General features: G+C 34.3%; 1 protein-coding gene across 1 annotated transcript; it reads right to left on the bottom strand.

The window, feature by feature from the left end:
* Nucleotides 1-2386: 2386 nt before the first annotated feature.
* LOC145578988 (protein trichome birefringence-like 5) lies at nucleotides 2387-6779 on the bottom strand. The gene is made up of 5 exons (XM_081636279.1): nucleotides 6163-6779; nucleotides 4551-4743; nucleotides 3805-3998; nucleotides 3301-3459; nucleotides 2387-3074 (listed from the first exon to the last, which is right to left on the bottom strand). The coding sequence occupies exons 1-5, from the start codon at nucleotides 6711-6713 to the stop codon at nucleotides 2732-2734; spliced, it is 1440 nt and encodes a 479-aa protein (XP_081492405.1). The 5' UTR covers nucleotides 6714-6779; the 3' UTR covers nucleotides 2387-2731.
* Nucleotides 6780-15943: the final 9164 nt, after the last annotated feature.

The following is a 15943-nucleotide window of genomic DNA, read 5'->3' as shown; positions in this document are numbered from 1 at the left end:
TTCAAATATTAAATTGTATAATTATTCAATTCAATTTTTTCTTTCATAAAAAAAATTCAAGTTTTATTAAAGTTTTTTTTAATTTTTTTTAAAAAAAAAAAAAAGAAAAAAGGGTAAGCCGTGGGCCGGCACGACGGGCGGCCCGGCACGGCACGACCGGCACGGTGGGCCGTGCCGTGCCGTGGACAGGGGAAGCTTGAAGGCCGGCACGGCACGGCACGGCCCGCCTCCACCGTGGGCCGGCACGGCCCGGCACGACACTGTTCATGGCCCGCCTAGGCACGGCCCACGGCAGGCCCGGCACGGCCCATGCCCACCACTAACCACATTCTTTCGCTGTTTAAGGTTCCGATAACTATCTGTGGCAGAATTGATAATTTTCTTGCCAAGTTTTGGTGGAAGTCTTCTGATTCTCGAGGTATAGCTTTCAAGCCTTTTTCCCTTCCTTGTTTGTCCAAGGGTTTAGGTGGGCTTGGTCTTTGTAGTCTGGGTTTCTTTAACTCTACCCTCTTAGCTAGGCAAAACTGGCATCTTATGCATCATCCGGTGTCTTTCTTGTCAAGACTTCTCTTCTCCAAGTATCTTTCTCGTCATTTTTTTTATTCAGGGAGGGCTTATCTATCACCCTTCATGAGGTTGTCGTGATCTGATGGAGGACTTTTCAACTCAAGCCCAGGGGATAGCTTGAAAGGTTGGCAATGGTTCTCGAGTTAGAGTTATGAAGGATGCTTGGTTTTTAAGAAATTCGGTTAAATTTAAAGATTCTTCTGAGTTAGTGCTTCTGTCTCTTGTTTTCTGATTTTCTTGATGCGCGTTCTAACGTGTGGAACTCCTCCAAAATTCACTGTACTTTTAATGATCCTACAACTTCTCGAACTTTGTCATTGGATTATCCTCTTCAACTGGATTTTGCTAATTGGAAGGTTACATGTTCGATAGTGCTCTTCTGTTGTTTCTTCTATTCAGATTCCATATTCCTTGATTTAACATTTTTATGGCTTGCACATTCTTCCTGGGTGGAAGGTTGGTTGGAAACTTATTCACGTTGCGTTAATACTTACTACTAAGCTTTTTTTTTACCAACAGACTTTGTGTGTTTTCTATCAATATGATCAGGATTCAGTGTCTCATTATTAAGCAGTTCCGCTTTCTCAGTCCGAGAAGTGCCGAAAGATGCTTCAAGCTCATATTGGTCATGGTTTGAGAACATTTGGGACTTTTCTCGAGAGGAAGATTTCCTAAAGTCACAAATTTTTGTATGTGGTTGGCTACAATGTAAGGCCTATATTCATAGTTTCATACCCAATAAATTACGGACCCCAAATAAAAATAACGACCTAATTAGATATCTCGTTATTTTTAGAATTTCAACCGTTCTATTTTAACTTCCCACTTTCTGTCTTTGTTCAATCTCTTCCTGCAATTTTTGCTCCAGTTTTCTTAATTTTTCTCTCTTTGCTCTATCTCCTCCTGTAATTTGCTTTAATCTCTATCTTCCCCTGCAATTTTCTTTTATTATCTCTCCTCTAAATTCTCTACATTGTTCTTGCAAATTGTTGAAAATGGTGAAGTTGAAGATCATAAATCCGAAAAGAAAGAAAAGATCGTCTACTTGTAAAACAGTTGATGGATCTTCAAACCCTATTTTTTGCATTTTTAAGAATTTTTGAAGATCATATGTATTTTGCCCTATTTTTTACATTATTGTTGTTTTTTGCGAGTGTTTCTGTTTCGACCTAAGTTTCGTTTTGTTATTTGGTTGCATATGCTTAATTTTTAGTTCTTATATGTTAAATTTTGTTTTTGTTATGTTGTTGTGTTGCATATGCTTACTTTTCTGTTGTTGTGGCTCTGATGAATTATTTATATTGTTACTATTTAGGGTTACATGTATGTATGTATGTCAGGGTTAATTTTGTTTTTGTGAGTGTTAGGTTGAAGAAGTTTCGAATTTCTTTTGTACGAAAATTTATAATATGGGGTTTACTTGAAATTAGGGGTTATTATAATATGGGTTACTTGTTTTTGTCTTCAGTTTTGAGTATGTTACAAAATGGGTTACTTGAAATTAAGAGTTACCTGAAATTATGAGTTACTTGAAATTAGGGGTTATCTATAATATGGGTTACTTGAAATTAGGGAAAACTACTTGAACTTATGGGTTACTTGAAATTAGGAGTTACTTAAAATTAGGGGGTTACTTGAAATTGCATGTTAGTGTCAAACTCCGTTATGCGCGTCAGACTATTATTTTTTCTGAGTTGGTAGTGCTGCACCAAAGAGGCGTTGTCCTAAGGTTTTCTTATTCTTAGATTTAAGGAAAAAAAAAATATATTTCATATGAATAATAAAGTGGTTCGAAGAAAGGCTCAACCAATGTGGTCATAATTTACATGAAAGTGTGTATTTATCTCAAGCTTTAGGACATACCTTTACTAATAACTGCAAACTGCTTCTACCTTATGAAGTATACATGAATAATACAGTCCCTTATACTCTCCTAAGGTCAGCCAAGGTATTGAACTCATTATCGCACACAGTACAATTTCAATATACTTCAGACTTGCCGAGTTGCGGTGTGCCTTTGCCAATGCTAAAGGCCTAAAGCCTATAGTTAACTTGGGTTACCTTTACCTATAACAGAATAAAGGCACATTTACTCATGCTTCATCGACAATCGGCGTCTTATACTTCTCAAAATTGAATTAAATAGGAAAATTATGTGTCTACTCTAGTGTACTTGGTTCATAGCAGCAGGCTGTTGATAAACTAACGTCGCATAAATCAACTCGTTCCAAGCATCAGGAACACCTGGAAGACACCAGTGGCTGCAATCTTGCTTTCTAGTAGACACTTTCATCCCCTTTATTCTCATCTTACCATAGACTGATGGGTGGCCATCTTTACGAAAATTCGTCAACCTTGTAACATTTAGTAATATCACAGGAACCTTCATGTGTTGGATAACGTCTTCGACAATTTTCATTTTTGTTGGGTAGTTATCAAGAAAAGGGCCACTTAAGATGGGTTCTGATTCACCATTGCATGAGCCTCCTGAGTCCCAATCTCCTCCCCTGTTTCAGGATAATAATAATTACGAACTTAAGATAACTCAGGTCTTTGAAATTGTTCAACATGTTTCAATGACAACCAAGACCTTCCAGCACTAGAATTAAAAACTAAAAACCCTAAAACTTCTCAACATGAATCGTCAATGAATGGGAAACTCTGAATATATATATATATATATATACACCCACACGGAGGAATGTAGTCCAAACTCCAAAGGGTTATAAATACCTGAAATGCGCAGAAGAGTATGCCCGATAAAAGACCATTTGCTTTTCAGGGTCCAAATTCTTATCTATCCATTCACCCCATGTCTTGAGGGCCTTCCTATAAGCCTCAACTGCATCAAATTTGGGATAGACATAGTCACCTTCTTTGTAGTAATTTTTCCTGCATCAAAAGAGCTCTACATTAGGAGCGAAGGAAAGGGAACAACTAAATACAAATGATTGTTTAGCCATGATGATTCCACTGATCCATCAATTACAAAGCAGAATTTGACAGGAGATTCACGATCAGGAAGAAAGCCCAAAGTAACTAATGTCTAATAGCACATTTACAAGGAATAAACCAGTTAAAGACAAGGTGCAGAGTTTCCCATTTTCCAGAGCAATACAGGTTCTTCCCAAATCCTATGATTGTTATATGTAGTATGCAACAAAATAGTTTCCACAACCCGCATTTATAACTAAATTTCACAATAAAAATCTTGAAGAAAGACGGTTGCATACCTACCCTCTCGAAGTTTTCCCATGAGTCCACCAGTGGCCAGTATTGAAAACGAGAATATCAGCCCGCTTCCACCGTTTAGCTGTCTTATCAATTTTATCAATCGATAATGTCGGGTTCGAGTTTCCTTGTCCATTGATGCGGGTTCCTTCTTTAACAAGGAAATGAGACCTCAAGTATTCTATGGTACAGTTAAAATCCTGTATAAAGAAGTTTACATTAGAAAGCATAAGGAAAATCTCAATTTTCTAAGAAGCATAGTCAGAATACAGAGTAAAATATCTCGACAACCAGCCATTTAAATCAAACTACAAATATAATCAACTTAAACCTAATAGAGAAATTGTTAAATAACCATCAAAGGGGAGAAGAGCAACACAGCATTGTAGCAACAACATCAAATTATCCCAATGCATATAAAGATGTCCTACGCTCTTTACCACAAGGGGAAAAGGGGTTGAAAAGGGATGTCAAATGTATGCAACCATAACCCTGTTATAACACAAAAGCTATTTCCTCCTTGATCTTATATAATTATATGCAATGAGTGACTGCTGTTTCACAATAAATATGAGCAGCAGATAATTTAATGAGCCACTTTAATTTAGTTCTAAAAATCCAAAAGCCATAGTGTAGTTATGTCTGACTCCATTGGACAAGAAAAGCACTTCAAACCAAACAAACAAGATGGATGACATGCAAATTCAATTTCTGAATATATATATAATGAGATATCAGAAAGATGCAATTACCACAAACTTGAAGATGTAGAAACCTCTTCCTTTAGTTATTTTATAACCATGGACTTCATACATTTTGCTCTTATCAGGAAGTCCCTCGTGAAGAAGGCATAACATTGATTCAAATTGGTTCCGGTTCATAGAATCTCCAACAAGCAGCAATCTTTTATCCTTAATTCTGACCAAAAAGTCAGTTGCATTGAACCTGCAAATTCAACCAAAGGAAATGAAATAATTGGTTCTATGTCCAAATCATTATAAAAGGTTTTAGCAAGGAAAGGTCAAGCCTCTTTTGCATCAAGAAATCATTGGATTGCAGCCATTAGCATCTTCCAGAATGTTGAATGACAAAAAGAAACAAAACAGGACAAAAGTAGAAAGTACCAGACTGATTAGATAAGAACTTGTGAAGATGTATGCAACTGACATTCATCAAGACAAGTGATTTTATTAATTGGTAAAATGTTCCTAGATAATGACCCGAAACACCAAGAAATGAAAAATTATCATCAATCAACTTTCACTGTTTCTTTTATCATCCGAGGAGTAAAGATGATGGTCGATACCAACCAGATTTATTGAATAAATAAAAAAATCCAGCATCAATCAAAAATTCCAGCTTCACATAGTATCATAATTCAGAAGAATCATATGACCGATTGCTGCTACCATATCACTGCCCTCGTGGCTTATTCAACAATTTTACAATGAGAACAAAGTCTAACCATAAAAGCAATAAATAGCTTCATTCAGAATTTCAGCCTGCTACTTATATGCTGCTAAAAACGAGTGATTCGTTTTCAACTAAACCAAGTCTCACAGCTAACACATCATCACTTGTACGAGTATCTAGTATAGGCAGCAATGCATATGCCCTCCAATTCTCACTAATTCTCTTCCTAAGTCATAGACAAAGCATTAAAAAGTATAAATTCAATCAGAAAATAATTAACCTGGTTTGTCCACTCACATTCTTAAAATTTTAAATACTTTAGCTTAAATCATTACAGTACCAATTAAATTTACAAAAACACAATAGACTTCAGTTCTTATTACCATAATCATTCAAATAATTAAAAATATAAGGAAAAGCTGAATCTTACTTACAACATTATAGTACCATGATTCCATTCAAGCTCTTTGCTTATGCCTCTCACTTGTTTGTTAGTTAACTTTTCTTCCATATATTAAGTTAATTACATCATACTATTTATTTATTTATTTATTTATTTATTTATTTATTTATTTTCTAGATAGCCTTGTAGGCGAATTAACAATGATTCCATCTCATGTCTTGTGCATACGTACCATTCCTAAAGTTAGCTGACATACACATCAAACATACAAATTACTATTTCCATTTCATATTATTTGCAACGATTAGACATTTTTCCTCTCTATTTTATATCATACCGTTGCAAATAATATAAAAAGGAGGTAGTATTTAATTCATAAAATAATTATCCAAGTAATCCAACTACCACCAAATTTTAACTTTAAGCTAAAAAAAAAATCAAATGAACATTATTGACCATTAGACCATACCCAAATCAAAATCACTACACTACCCAACAAAAAAAATATGAAGTATATAAAATAAAATAAAATAAAATAAAAAAATCACCTGGGAAGATCACAGCCGTCAGGCTTCCACCGCCATTTCATATAATCAAAATCAGGCCGTCCATTACTCTGACAATCATAAGCTTCATCAACAAAAGGACAAGAACCCGGTTGATAAACCGGGTACCCATCATCTTTAACCCATTTACCCATAATCAAATTACAATCTTTACCCGAATTCTTCACCATTTCTACTTCTTCTTGACCCGACCCATTTTCACTAACAGATCCATTAACAAAACCCATGTTCTCATTTTTTGCAATCGGGTCAAAATCATTCTCAATTTTCCCAATTTCTTCATTAATGGTATGATTGAATTCAACCGGCGTGGATTCAGGAGGTGGTGTAAGAGGCGGCAATGCGGTGGTGTTAGCGGCGGTGAAGGTGAGATCTGGGGTAATGGAGAGAGAAGAGAAGAGGTTGAGGGGGTTTTGGGTGGTGAGAAGTAGGAGGACTACGAGGAAGAATGAGATTAGGAGAAGAATGGAGGTGAATGTTAAAAGATTGAAATGTTTTTTATGGACTGGTTGTAATGTATCTCTATCTCCCATTTTGGGAGTTTGGAGATGGTGACTAGTGATTATACTTTGTTAATGTTTTAAGGATTAACCGTCTTCTGTTACCGAACTGTGGTTTCTGTATGATTCTGTTTGTGGATACATGATAGTAGAGGTGTTACGTCTCACCCAACCTTACCCGATCTGTACCCACTTGAAAAAAATTTGATTCATATTCGACTTATATAAACACAATAATTTAACATGATTTATACTCTCTCCGTTTTTTTTTTTTTATATTTACATCACTTGTAAATGTGCGGAGTTTTAGGAAAATGAATTAATAATGTGAGTGTATTAATAATTTATCATGGTAAAAGTAAAGTAGGGACCATAAAAGTGAAAATATGTGAGAGTGGTGGAGACCATGAGAGAGAGAAATAATAAATTAATTTGAATGGGGTTTAAAGTAAGAGAGGGAAATAATAAAGTATAATGTAAAGTTATTATATATAAAAGTGATGCAAATAATAAAAAACAACCATAAAAGGAAAGTGATGCAACTAAAAAAAACAAAGAGAGTATTTAAAAATAGATCCAACCCGACCTTACTGAACCCGACCTAAACATCCCAATTGGCACCTCCACTAGATAATGGTAATTGGTAAACAGATTTTGTACTCTATAGTTCCATTCTCAATTTGAGGCTTACGATCTAGGGGTGTTTGGTTAATTAAATTAGAATGAATTGATATGTTTGGTTCATTAAATTAGAATGAATTGATATGTAATTTCATAATAGAGAAGTATGGATTCTAAAATTGTTTGGTTTTTTTGGAATGAATTTATATTTCACTAGTTTTGTACCCCGTGCGATGTCCAGCCTGTTTATTGAATTCTAAGATAAACTTGTTTCTATATGCCAAATGTTAAAATATATAATTGATACAAAATTAGATAGAAATTAATGTATTATTGTGACAATTTAAATAATGTAGTAGGTATGTTATGAGTTAATAACTAATAATAATATTGGTGAAAATGTTCAAGTAAAAAAATTATTAAAAAAAAAGCAAAATAAGCTTGAAATATCAGAAAATTTTAAAAGTGAGTTAAAAATAAATTAAATAAATAAAATATTCTAAGCCTGTTGGGTTGATCCGAACCCGAAATTTTAGGCTAATTCTTGACCTGTGTTCTGAAGTGACTCAACTCGTAATAACCCGTGACCCGACCCGATTGACAAGTCTACATATAGTAATAAAATCATATATATATATATATATATATATATATATATATATATATATATATATATATATATATATATATATATATATATATATATATATATATATATATATATATATATAAAGGTGAGTTTTTTCCCGAGTTTTTAGAGAGCCACGTAGGATTTAATTTTTTCAGCGCGCCACGTAGGATAATAAATTTTAGTGGTAGCCCATTAAATATAATATTATTAATTTCTTTTATAAATTTAGTGGTAGCCAATTAAATACGAGATTATTAATTTCTTTTAGAATTAAATAATTTAAATGACACGTAAGCAAAATTGACGAATGAGATTTTCCTGTTTAAATTAATTAAATATAAAATATTATCTTTTGATATCAGGAATTTTATCTAAATATATAACAAATTTAGCACATAAATATATATATAAAAAAATTATTTTAAAAAATTCAGACAAACCGTGCATCGCACGGGCTTCATCTAGTTATATTAGATTGTGAAGTATTTTATCTCAATTGTTTAAAATAGATTATATATGTTAAAAAAAATATTTTAAATGGATGTTGTACGTTTTGAATTACTTTCGTCGCTCTAAAAAAATTATAATATAAAAAATAAATTTATATGATAATTATTGAGAGTTATGACCTAATATGTTTTTTTTGAATAGAATTATAATTTAATTTGTACCTATATTGATATTTTATCGAAAATAAAACTCTAAACTAACAATTTTATCCTAAAATTCTATTGAAATTTTATTGAAAATAAAAATTTTAAACTAACATTCTTTATCTTACAAAGTCTATCTAAATCTATCCAATATTTTATTAAACAAATAAATCATATGTGTCAAAATAATCTTTATACATCGCCAACGTGGCGCGACACTTGGCGAAAAATTGGAACGCCAAGTGTCGCTGTCTCGTAGCCTGGCTAAAAGTTTTGTGCCCCGTGCGATTCTCGGGTTGTTTATTAATTTTTAAAATAAATTTTTAATCTATATGTCAAATTTTAAAATATATCATTGATACAAAATTAGTTAGCAATTGATGTGCTTTTGTGACTATTTGCTATCTAGTAGGCATTTAATAACATAAAAAAAATTAAAAATTAGCCAAAAATAAATTAAATAAAAAAAAATGTTCAAAGCCTGTTGGGTTGACCCAAACCCAAAACTTTGGGCAAGGGTTAAACATTTCTTGGCCCGTTACCTAAAGTGACCTGATCCGAGATGACTCATGATCCGACCTCGATTAATAGGTCTATATAATTTTAACCGATTAGTATATATTAAAAATGGATGTTTTACGTTTTGAACTACTTATTTTGCTCTAAAAGATATTATCATATAAAAAATAAATTTATATGATAATTTTTGAGAATTATAATCTAATAATTTTTTTGAATAAAATTATAATTCAATTTGTACATCTGAAATATTGGTATTTTATTGATAATAAAACTCTAAACTAACAATTTTATCCTAAAATTCTATCCAAATAGAATTCTAAACTAACTTTTTTATCTTATAAATTCTATTTAAATCTATCTAACGTGGCGCGACAATTGGCGAAAAGTTAGAACGCCAAGTGTCGCAGCTTTGTGACCTGGCTAAAAGTTAAACTTTATATATTAGTTATATGATTAATAAAATAGAAAATTTTAGGGAGAGATGTGGGTATGGAGTAGAGTTAGAATGCCTTGGGTATGAGATTCCATAGTTAAAAAAAAAAAAAAAAAAAAAAAAAAAAAAAAAAAAAACTCCGCCTAAAAAAAAAAAAACTCCGCCTAAAAAAAAGAAGGAATAAATTCTTTCTCCATTCTAAATCATTCAACCAAATGACCTCTAAATCGATTATGGGTTGTTTGGCTTGTTAAAGTGGAATGGATTGGTACGAGTTTTTATACAAGAGAGGTATGGATTCTAAACCCCATACCATTATAAAGTTGTTTGGTTTATTTTTTAGAATGACTTTTACATTTCATTAAAAAATGAATTGTGAATGTAGGGATTAGGTGGGTGATTATTTCTTTCAGTGGTTTACACAATAGAGTTTCAAAAGCATGGATTTCCTCATGCTCATATCCTTCTATTTTTGCATCCCGATAATAAGATTTCAACCGCAGAGGATATTGATAGAGTTATATCTGCTGAAATTCCGGATCCAATGGAAAGCCCTGAATTATACGAAATTCTTGGGGATAGTATGGTGAACCCTATTGGTTTGAGATTCTATACCTAGCTTAAAGATTTAACCAAATAATAAAATAGATGAAATGAAATCTTACTCCATTTAAATCCATTCCAAAAGCTCCAACCAAACGACCTCCTATTAGAATCAATCAAGGGTTGTGAAATTGGATAACGGACTCGAAAAATTCAAATTAAGGAAAACCTGATTAAAAATCATCATATGTTCAATTTGAAATATTCACCATTAAATATTGAATCAACTATCCTAACTTCTGGATTGGATCAACGAAAACATGGATTGAATTAATCGGATTGAACTTAGGGGGTGTTTGGTTCGAAAAGTGGAAACGGGGTGGAAAGGAAACAAATAAGAGGGGGGAAAGGAATCATTTAGCTATTACCTTTTCATTTGTTTGGTTTAACCATAGAAATGGTATTTGTTAAGAGGAGGGTAAGGGTATTTGTTACCCCAAGTTTTTGAGAGGTAACTAATAAGGGGTAATCATTACCCTTAGGTAATGGTAATTGTTACCATGTCTTCAAACCAAACACACAGTCACGGTATTGGTTTAATCGAATCCGTTTCCAATCCAAAAAATACACTAACCAAACGCCCCCTTATATACTATGAGGGTAATGGGCCTGAAGTAACTAAAGGGTTATTATCATGAGCATAAGTGCATAACCCGTATGCTTGCTTGGAATGTGGATGTATTTTTGGGCCCGTACTTTTTACCCCCTGTTTGAAGCCTTGAAGGTAATATTTGTGCCCCCTCTACGATAATTATTACCAGTTTCTATTTCACCCCATATTATCTCCACTCTCCACCACCATCTAAGTACTTCTCTACCACCATATTCTCTCACCACTATTATCTTTCGTCGCCACCCTAACTCGTATCGTCATCAATTTTTTGCTGTTGATCTCTTACAATCAATGATCCAACCACTTTCTCGACCAAGGCAACAGTGTTGGCCATCTCACATAGGTGGTTAAGGCCTTCGGAATCCTGCTTGCCTGCACAAGCAAGTAGATGCTTGGTCCATGGGGAATGAGCCAAGTGAGGCTAAAGCAACTTACACTCATGTCTAAGACTTGTGAGGTTATGTGGAATGACCCCATGTGCTTACCCTTGGTGCCAGTAAGTGCTTAGCCAACTAAACCTTGGGCTTATAGCTAGCACGAACGAGCGCACCAAAAGGACCTCGAAGTGTTTGGATTAGCAAAACTCCATAACAACCTTTATTACTGATTAAGGGGACTTATTAGAACCCCATTAGATCATACATGACCTATGGGTCAAGGTTGGGTTTAAGGGTTGGGTCAGCAAGCCCATTATTGTATTATTGTCAGTTGAGTGTTCACTAGTGATTCTTACCCATAATGAACAAAATAAAGCTGTACAGGGGGCAACTAGTGCTCACTCAAGGGTCGGTGCCCGACAAAAGGATGACCCTATGGTTAAAGGCCATGGGCATAGTCTTTACATGGGAAGGCCTATAGGGGCTATCGCACATGATGATTGCTAAGAAGAACATATAATAGGACAAACTAACTCGGTGGTCCCGGCTAAGGCGGATGTTTATAGGACCGACGTATCCAATGGCTTGGTACGAAAAATGTTAACCCTATGAAGCATGGATTGATGAGAGGTGTGCTTGGGTTTATGTAAGGAGGACTTCTTGGTCACGGTTATGGTGGAGACCATGGGAGACCGGCCCATGAATGAACAAGCATGCATGATCTAGTCAACATTGACGATGGATCCCACAGTGGTAGGAACCATGGATAGACGTGGCATGGGATGGGTGCTTTGGAACGACCTTGGAAAAATAGGATGCTAGCCATGACTACCCTTAGAGGACCATAGTAGTAGGGATTCCTTGACGGTTAACTTAGTCGTTATGGGAAGCATGTTGTTTCCTTGATTTTAGGATGGGCTGAGTGGGCGGTTGTGATAACCACCCACGTTGCGCCACTATCCCTAAAATATTAGAACGATTATATATGATGAGGTGGTACGTGACTAAGTATGATTCCTGAAATATAGGGTCATGATGTTAGTGGGTTAACTAACAATTATCTTGACCAATAGTCAGTTTAGATTGTGGTTAAGCCACTAACAAGGTGGATCCTATAAAATAGGAGCACCAAGTAGGGGTAAAAGTAATATGGATTAAAACTGAACCTAATCGAAAACCAAACCGAATAAATAATTCGATTTGGATTTTTGTAAAAATTCAGTTAAGATTGGATTGAAAAAATTATAAATTTGGGTTTTAGGTCTGGATTTGATTATGAGCTTTTGAAAACCGAAAAAATCGAACCAAACCGAATTTTTCGTACTAGGTTTATGTCAAACCCAAAATATACTTTGGCCCAAATAAAATAGGAAAAATTAACAACATAGGTCTCAACTATGATCGGCCTTCTTTAAAAGGTCTCACCCAAATTACCAAGGGAAGTCCTAACTATTGACATATTTTCTTCCAGCGGTCCATGACTTGAACTTACTTGCCAAACCGATTAAATGAATCACGTGGCGCTGTTTTATTGGTTTTACATGAACCAACACCTTGCTTAAACAACCACCTGCAGCTAGACTTGGCAAATAGATTGTTCAAGTCGGGTCAGTTCGGGTCGAGTTGGATCATTTTCGGGTCAATCAATATTCGGGTCGGGTTCCCAGTCATCGGGTCGGGTCAATTCGAGTTTCAGGTCAATTTCGGGTCAATGGTTATTTGGGTCGGGTCAGGTATCGGGTCGGATCTTCAAGTCGGGTCATTAGGGTCAGGTCATTCTTCGAGTCTAATTATCGGGTCAAGTTCGGGTTGGGTCAAAATCAGTCGGGTTGAGTTTGAGTTAGGTCAATTCGAGTCGGGTCAATCTTCGTCTATGTCGATGTAGAAATTTGACCTATAATATATTATAATTATCAATAAAGTATAAAGTATAACAATTAAATATTAATAATATATTCACTAGACAATTCCAACAGTACAATATACACAAGATTGTATTGTTTCATACTTCCTCTATTCCACAAATATTGCAACAAGAATGATATTACGCGTCCCAAAGCACATTTTACGTGCTAAATATCTATAATTATATGAGTAAAAATTATAAAAAGTTGGTATTGTGAAAGTATTTTACAAGACACATTTAACAAGACCCCACATGACCATATTTTACTTTACGTATAAATCATAATATGTGGCAAACAAGCGTGATGAATAGTGTAAAAGTCATGTTCTTGCAATATTACTAGAACGGAGGAAGTATGTATGATCACTACCATTGATTAATTGATAAAAAATTAAAATTTGATAAAGTGAATTGTGGAAAGAAAAAAAATTCAATTTAACACTTAAAAGAAGCAAAGAGTAATAGTAATAATAACAATAACAAGTGTTCTAATAAAGTGGAACTCTTTATGAATTACGAGTACTAAATTACACGCACATTCCAACAATAATATACACACAAGAATATACTGTTTAATTTAGGTTATTTTCGATTAGTGTTTATTTGGGGTAAAGTAATTAAGCCCTAAATCAGTGAGGACATTTTGAGTATTTGTTAATTTTGGGTCGGGTCATTTTGGGTATAGATCGGGTCCCTTTGGGATTTGAGTTCGTTCAGGTCAATCAATTCAGGTTAAGATCGGGTCGGGTCACTGTGGGTATCGGGTCAACTTTGGGTCGAGTTAATTCGGGTCGAGTCAATTCGAGTATCGGGTCAACTCCACTTCGGATCGGGGTGGGTTAGTTTCGGGTTCGGGTTAATTTCCAATTTATGTTTTCAGGTCACGGGTTGGGTCATTCAGGTCGGGTCAGGATTGCCAAGTCTACATGCAGCTACCCCATCACAAAATCACCACCTTCTAACCTACCCCAACCACGAAAGCACCACCCAGACCACCCCCACAAATCCACCAACCCACCCACATGAGCCACATCACAAAACCACTAGTATAATTGATGCACACCATGAAGACATGAAACCACCACCGTACTGTCTAGCCTACCCTTATCCCAAAACAACCACCGACTAACCCACCAATATACTAAAAATCAAAAGCTCTAGCTATCCAAAATCAAGGATAATACTAGTAGCTTTAGAGGAGAATTACGGTCGTGGATTAAGCTTTATTGCACTAGTACAAAACTAACCTAAGGTAACACCCAAAAAGTGTTACATAATGTGGTAAAAGTGTTATTTCTCAAGTAACACTTACTCATATTTAGTAACATTTTTTGATCATTTAGGAACACTTTATCTAACATTACGTATCACTTTTTCGAACAAATGTATCACCTAGTTGATTATTAGGTAACATTTTTCAATCATCTTGTGACATATTTTAGCACTTTATTTGACATTATGTATCGCTTTTTCCATACTACTGTAACAACTTATTAATTAATAGGTAACATTTATTTATTATTATTATTATTATTACTACTACTATTACTATTACTATTACTATTGTTATTGTTATTATTATTATTATTATTATTATTATTATTATTATTATTATTATTATTATTATTTTTATTATTACGTGTTCAACAACAATGATAGTGAAATTAACATATATGATAAACAATTATTTGAATTTATGTAATTTCATAGTTTGTTTACAAAAATCCATAAACACCAATTTTTTGTTTGGCTAAGTAAAAAAATAAAAAAAAAAGTTAGCTTCGACTTTTAAATTAGACCACCAAATTCTTCCCACTTCTTTGTTTCAAAACTTATAAAAAAAAAAAAGAATGGCAATAGTAACATCAGCAGGTAGCGCAGTAGTTGACATTGTCCGGACAGAGAAAGCATAAGCAACAACTAGAAGGAAATATAGCAGTACCAAGGCAGCAAATAGCAATAGCAGCAGACAACGATAGTAGTAGATAGCAGTGACAGCAGCATGCATCAACAACATCGGGAAGAAAATAGTAGCATGCATCAGCAACATCGGGAAGAAAACAGCAGCAGAAAGCAGTAACAGGCGGAGAGCAAAAACAGTAGCAGAAAGCGGAAACAGCAGCGACGGTAACAACATCAACTACTAGTACTATGTACTTGTATGCAATCATGCTCATGGCATCTGACTTGCTACTCCAATCCTTCATCTTCAACCATTTGATCCTATGTATTTGTAAAAGCAACATATATCAGACAACCAGAACAAAAATAATAATCACATTTAATGCTTTCTAAAAGTGAATATTTAACCATTACCTCATTTTTTTGTTGTTCATTAGACTGTAAATTAGGAACATGATCTCTAAGTTCTGGAATGGATGACACATTTTCAAGTGATCGAGTCAAAGTATCCAACACTTCAGGATCAATTTGCTTGAGCGTCTTCATTAATTCTGCTACTGTTTCTTTCACAATTTCATCTTTATAAGGCTTTAAGAACTCATCGGGAATTATTGGTTTGTTGCTCTTTCCCCTTAGTGAACATATCCCTGGATACTTTTTTTTTTATGGCCAAAGTTATTTGGTTTACTCATTACTTCATAGTATGCAACATTTCCATCAATTTCACTTTGCATTTGGACCTCCTCCATCTTGTCCTATAATGGAAATATAACAAATAAATAACTAGCTAATTTCACACAAATAAATCATATTCCTAAAAGAAAAATGGAGACAACGGGACTTACAATGTTACTTTGGGTGGGCTGTAAGAAGTTTTGTATTGTTTGTCTGCTTTCCTTTTACGACTTTCTTTGTACACGTGTTCTAAGGATGGTGGCTTCTTTTCAACATCTAGTTGTTGCTAAAATAAAAAATACATCCAAATAAGAATTCAATTAAGAT

Source organism: Chenopodium album, chromosome 14 (assembly GCF_948465745.1).
Source record: "Chenopodium album chromosome 14, dcCheAlbu1.1, whole genome shotgun sequence".
NCBI lineage: Eukaryota > Viridiplantae > Streptophyta > Magnoliopsida > Caryophyllales > Amaranthaceae > Chenopodium > Chenopodium album.
This window is presented reverse-complemented; position numbering and strand designations above follow the sequence as displayed.

What these genes read in the sequence shown, in the direction of transcription:
- LOC145578988 (XM_081636279.1), bottom strand. Translation starts at nt 6,713, where the DNA reads ATGGGAGATAGAGATACATTACAACCAGTCCATAAAAAACATTTCAAT. An exon ending in GACGGCTGTGATCTTCCCAG is followed by an intron (nt 4,744 to 6,162) that starts GTGATTTTTTTA and finishes TTGAATTTGCAG; the next exon opens with GTTCAATGCAACTGACTTTT. An exon ending in TCTACATCTTCAAGTTTGTG is followed by an intron (nt 3,999 to 4,550) that starts GTAATTGCATCT and finishes TTCTTTATACAG; the next exon opens with GATTTTAACTGTACCATAGA.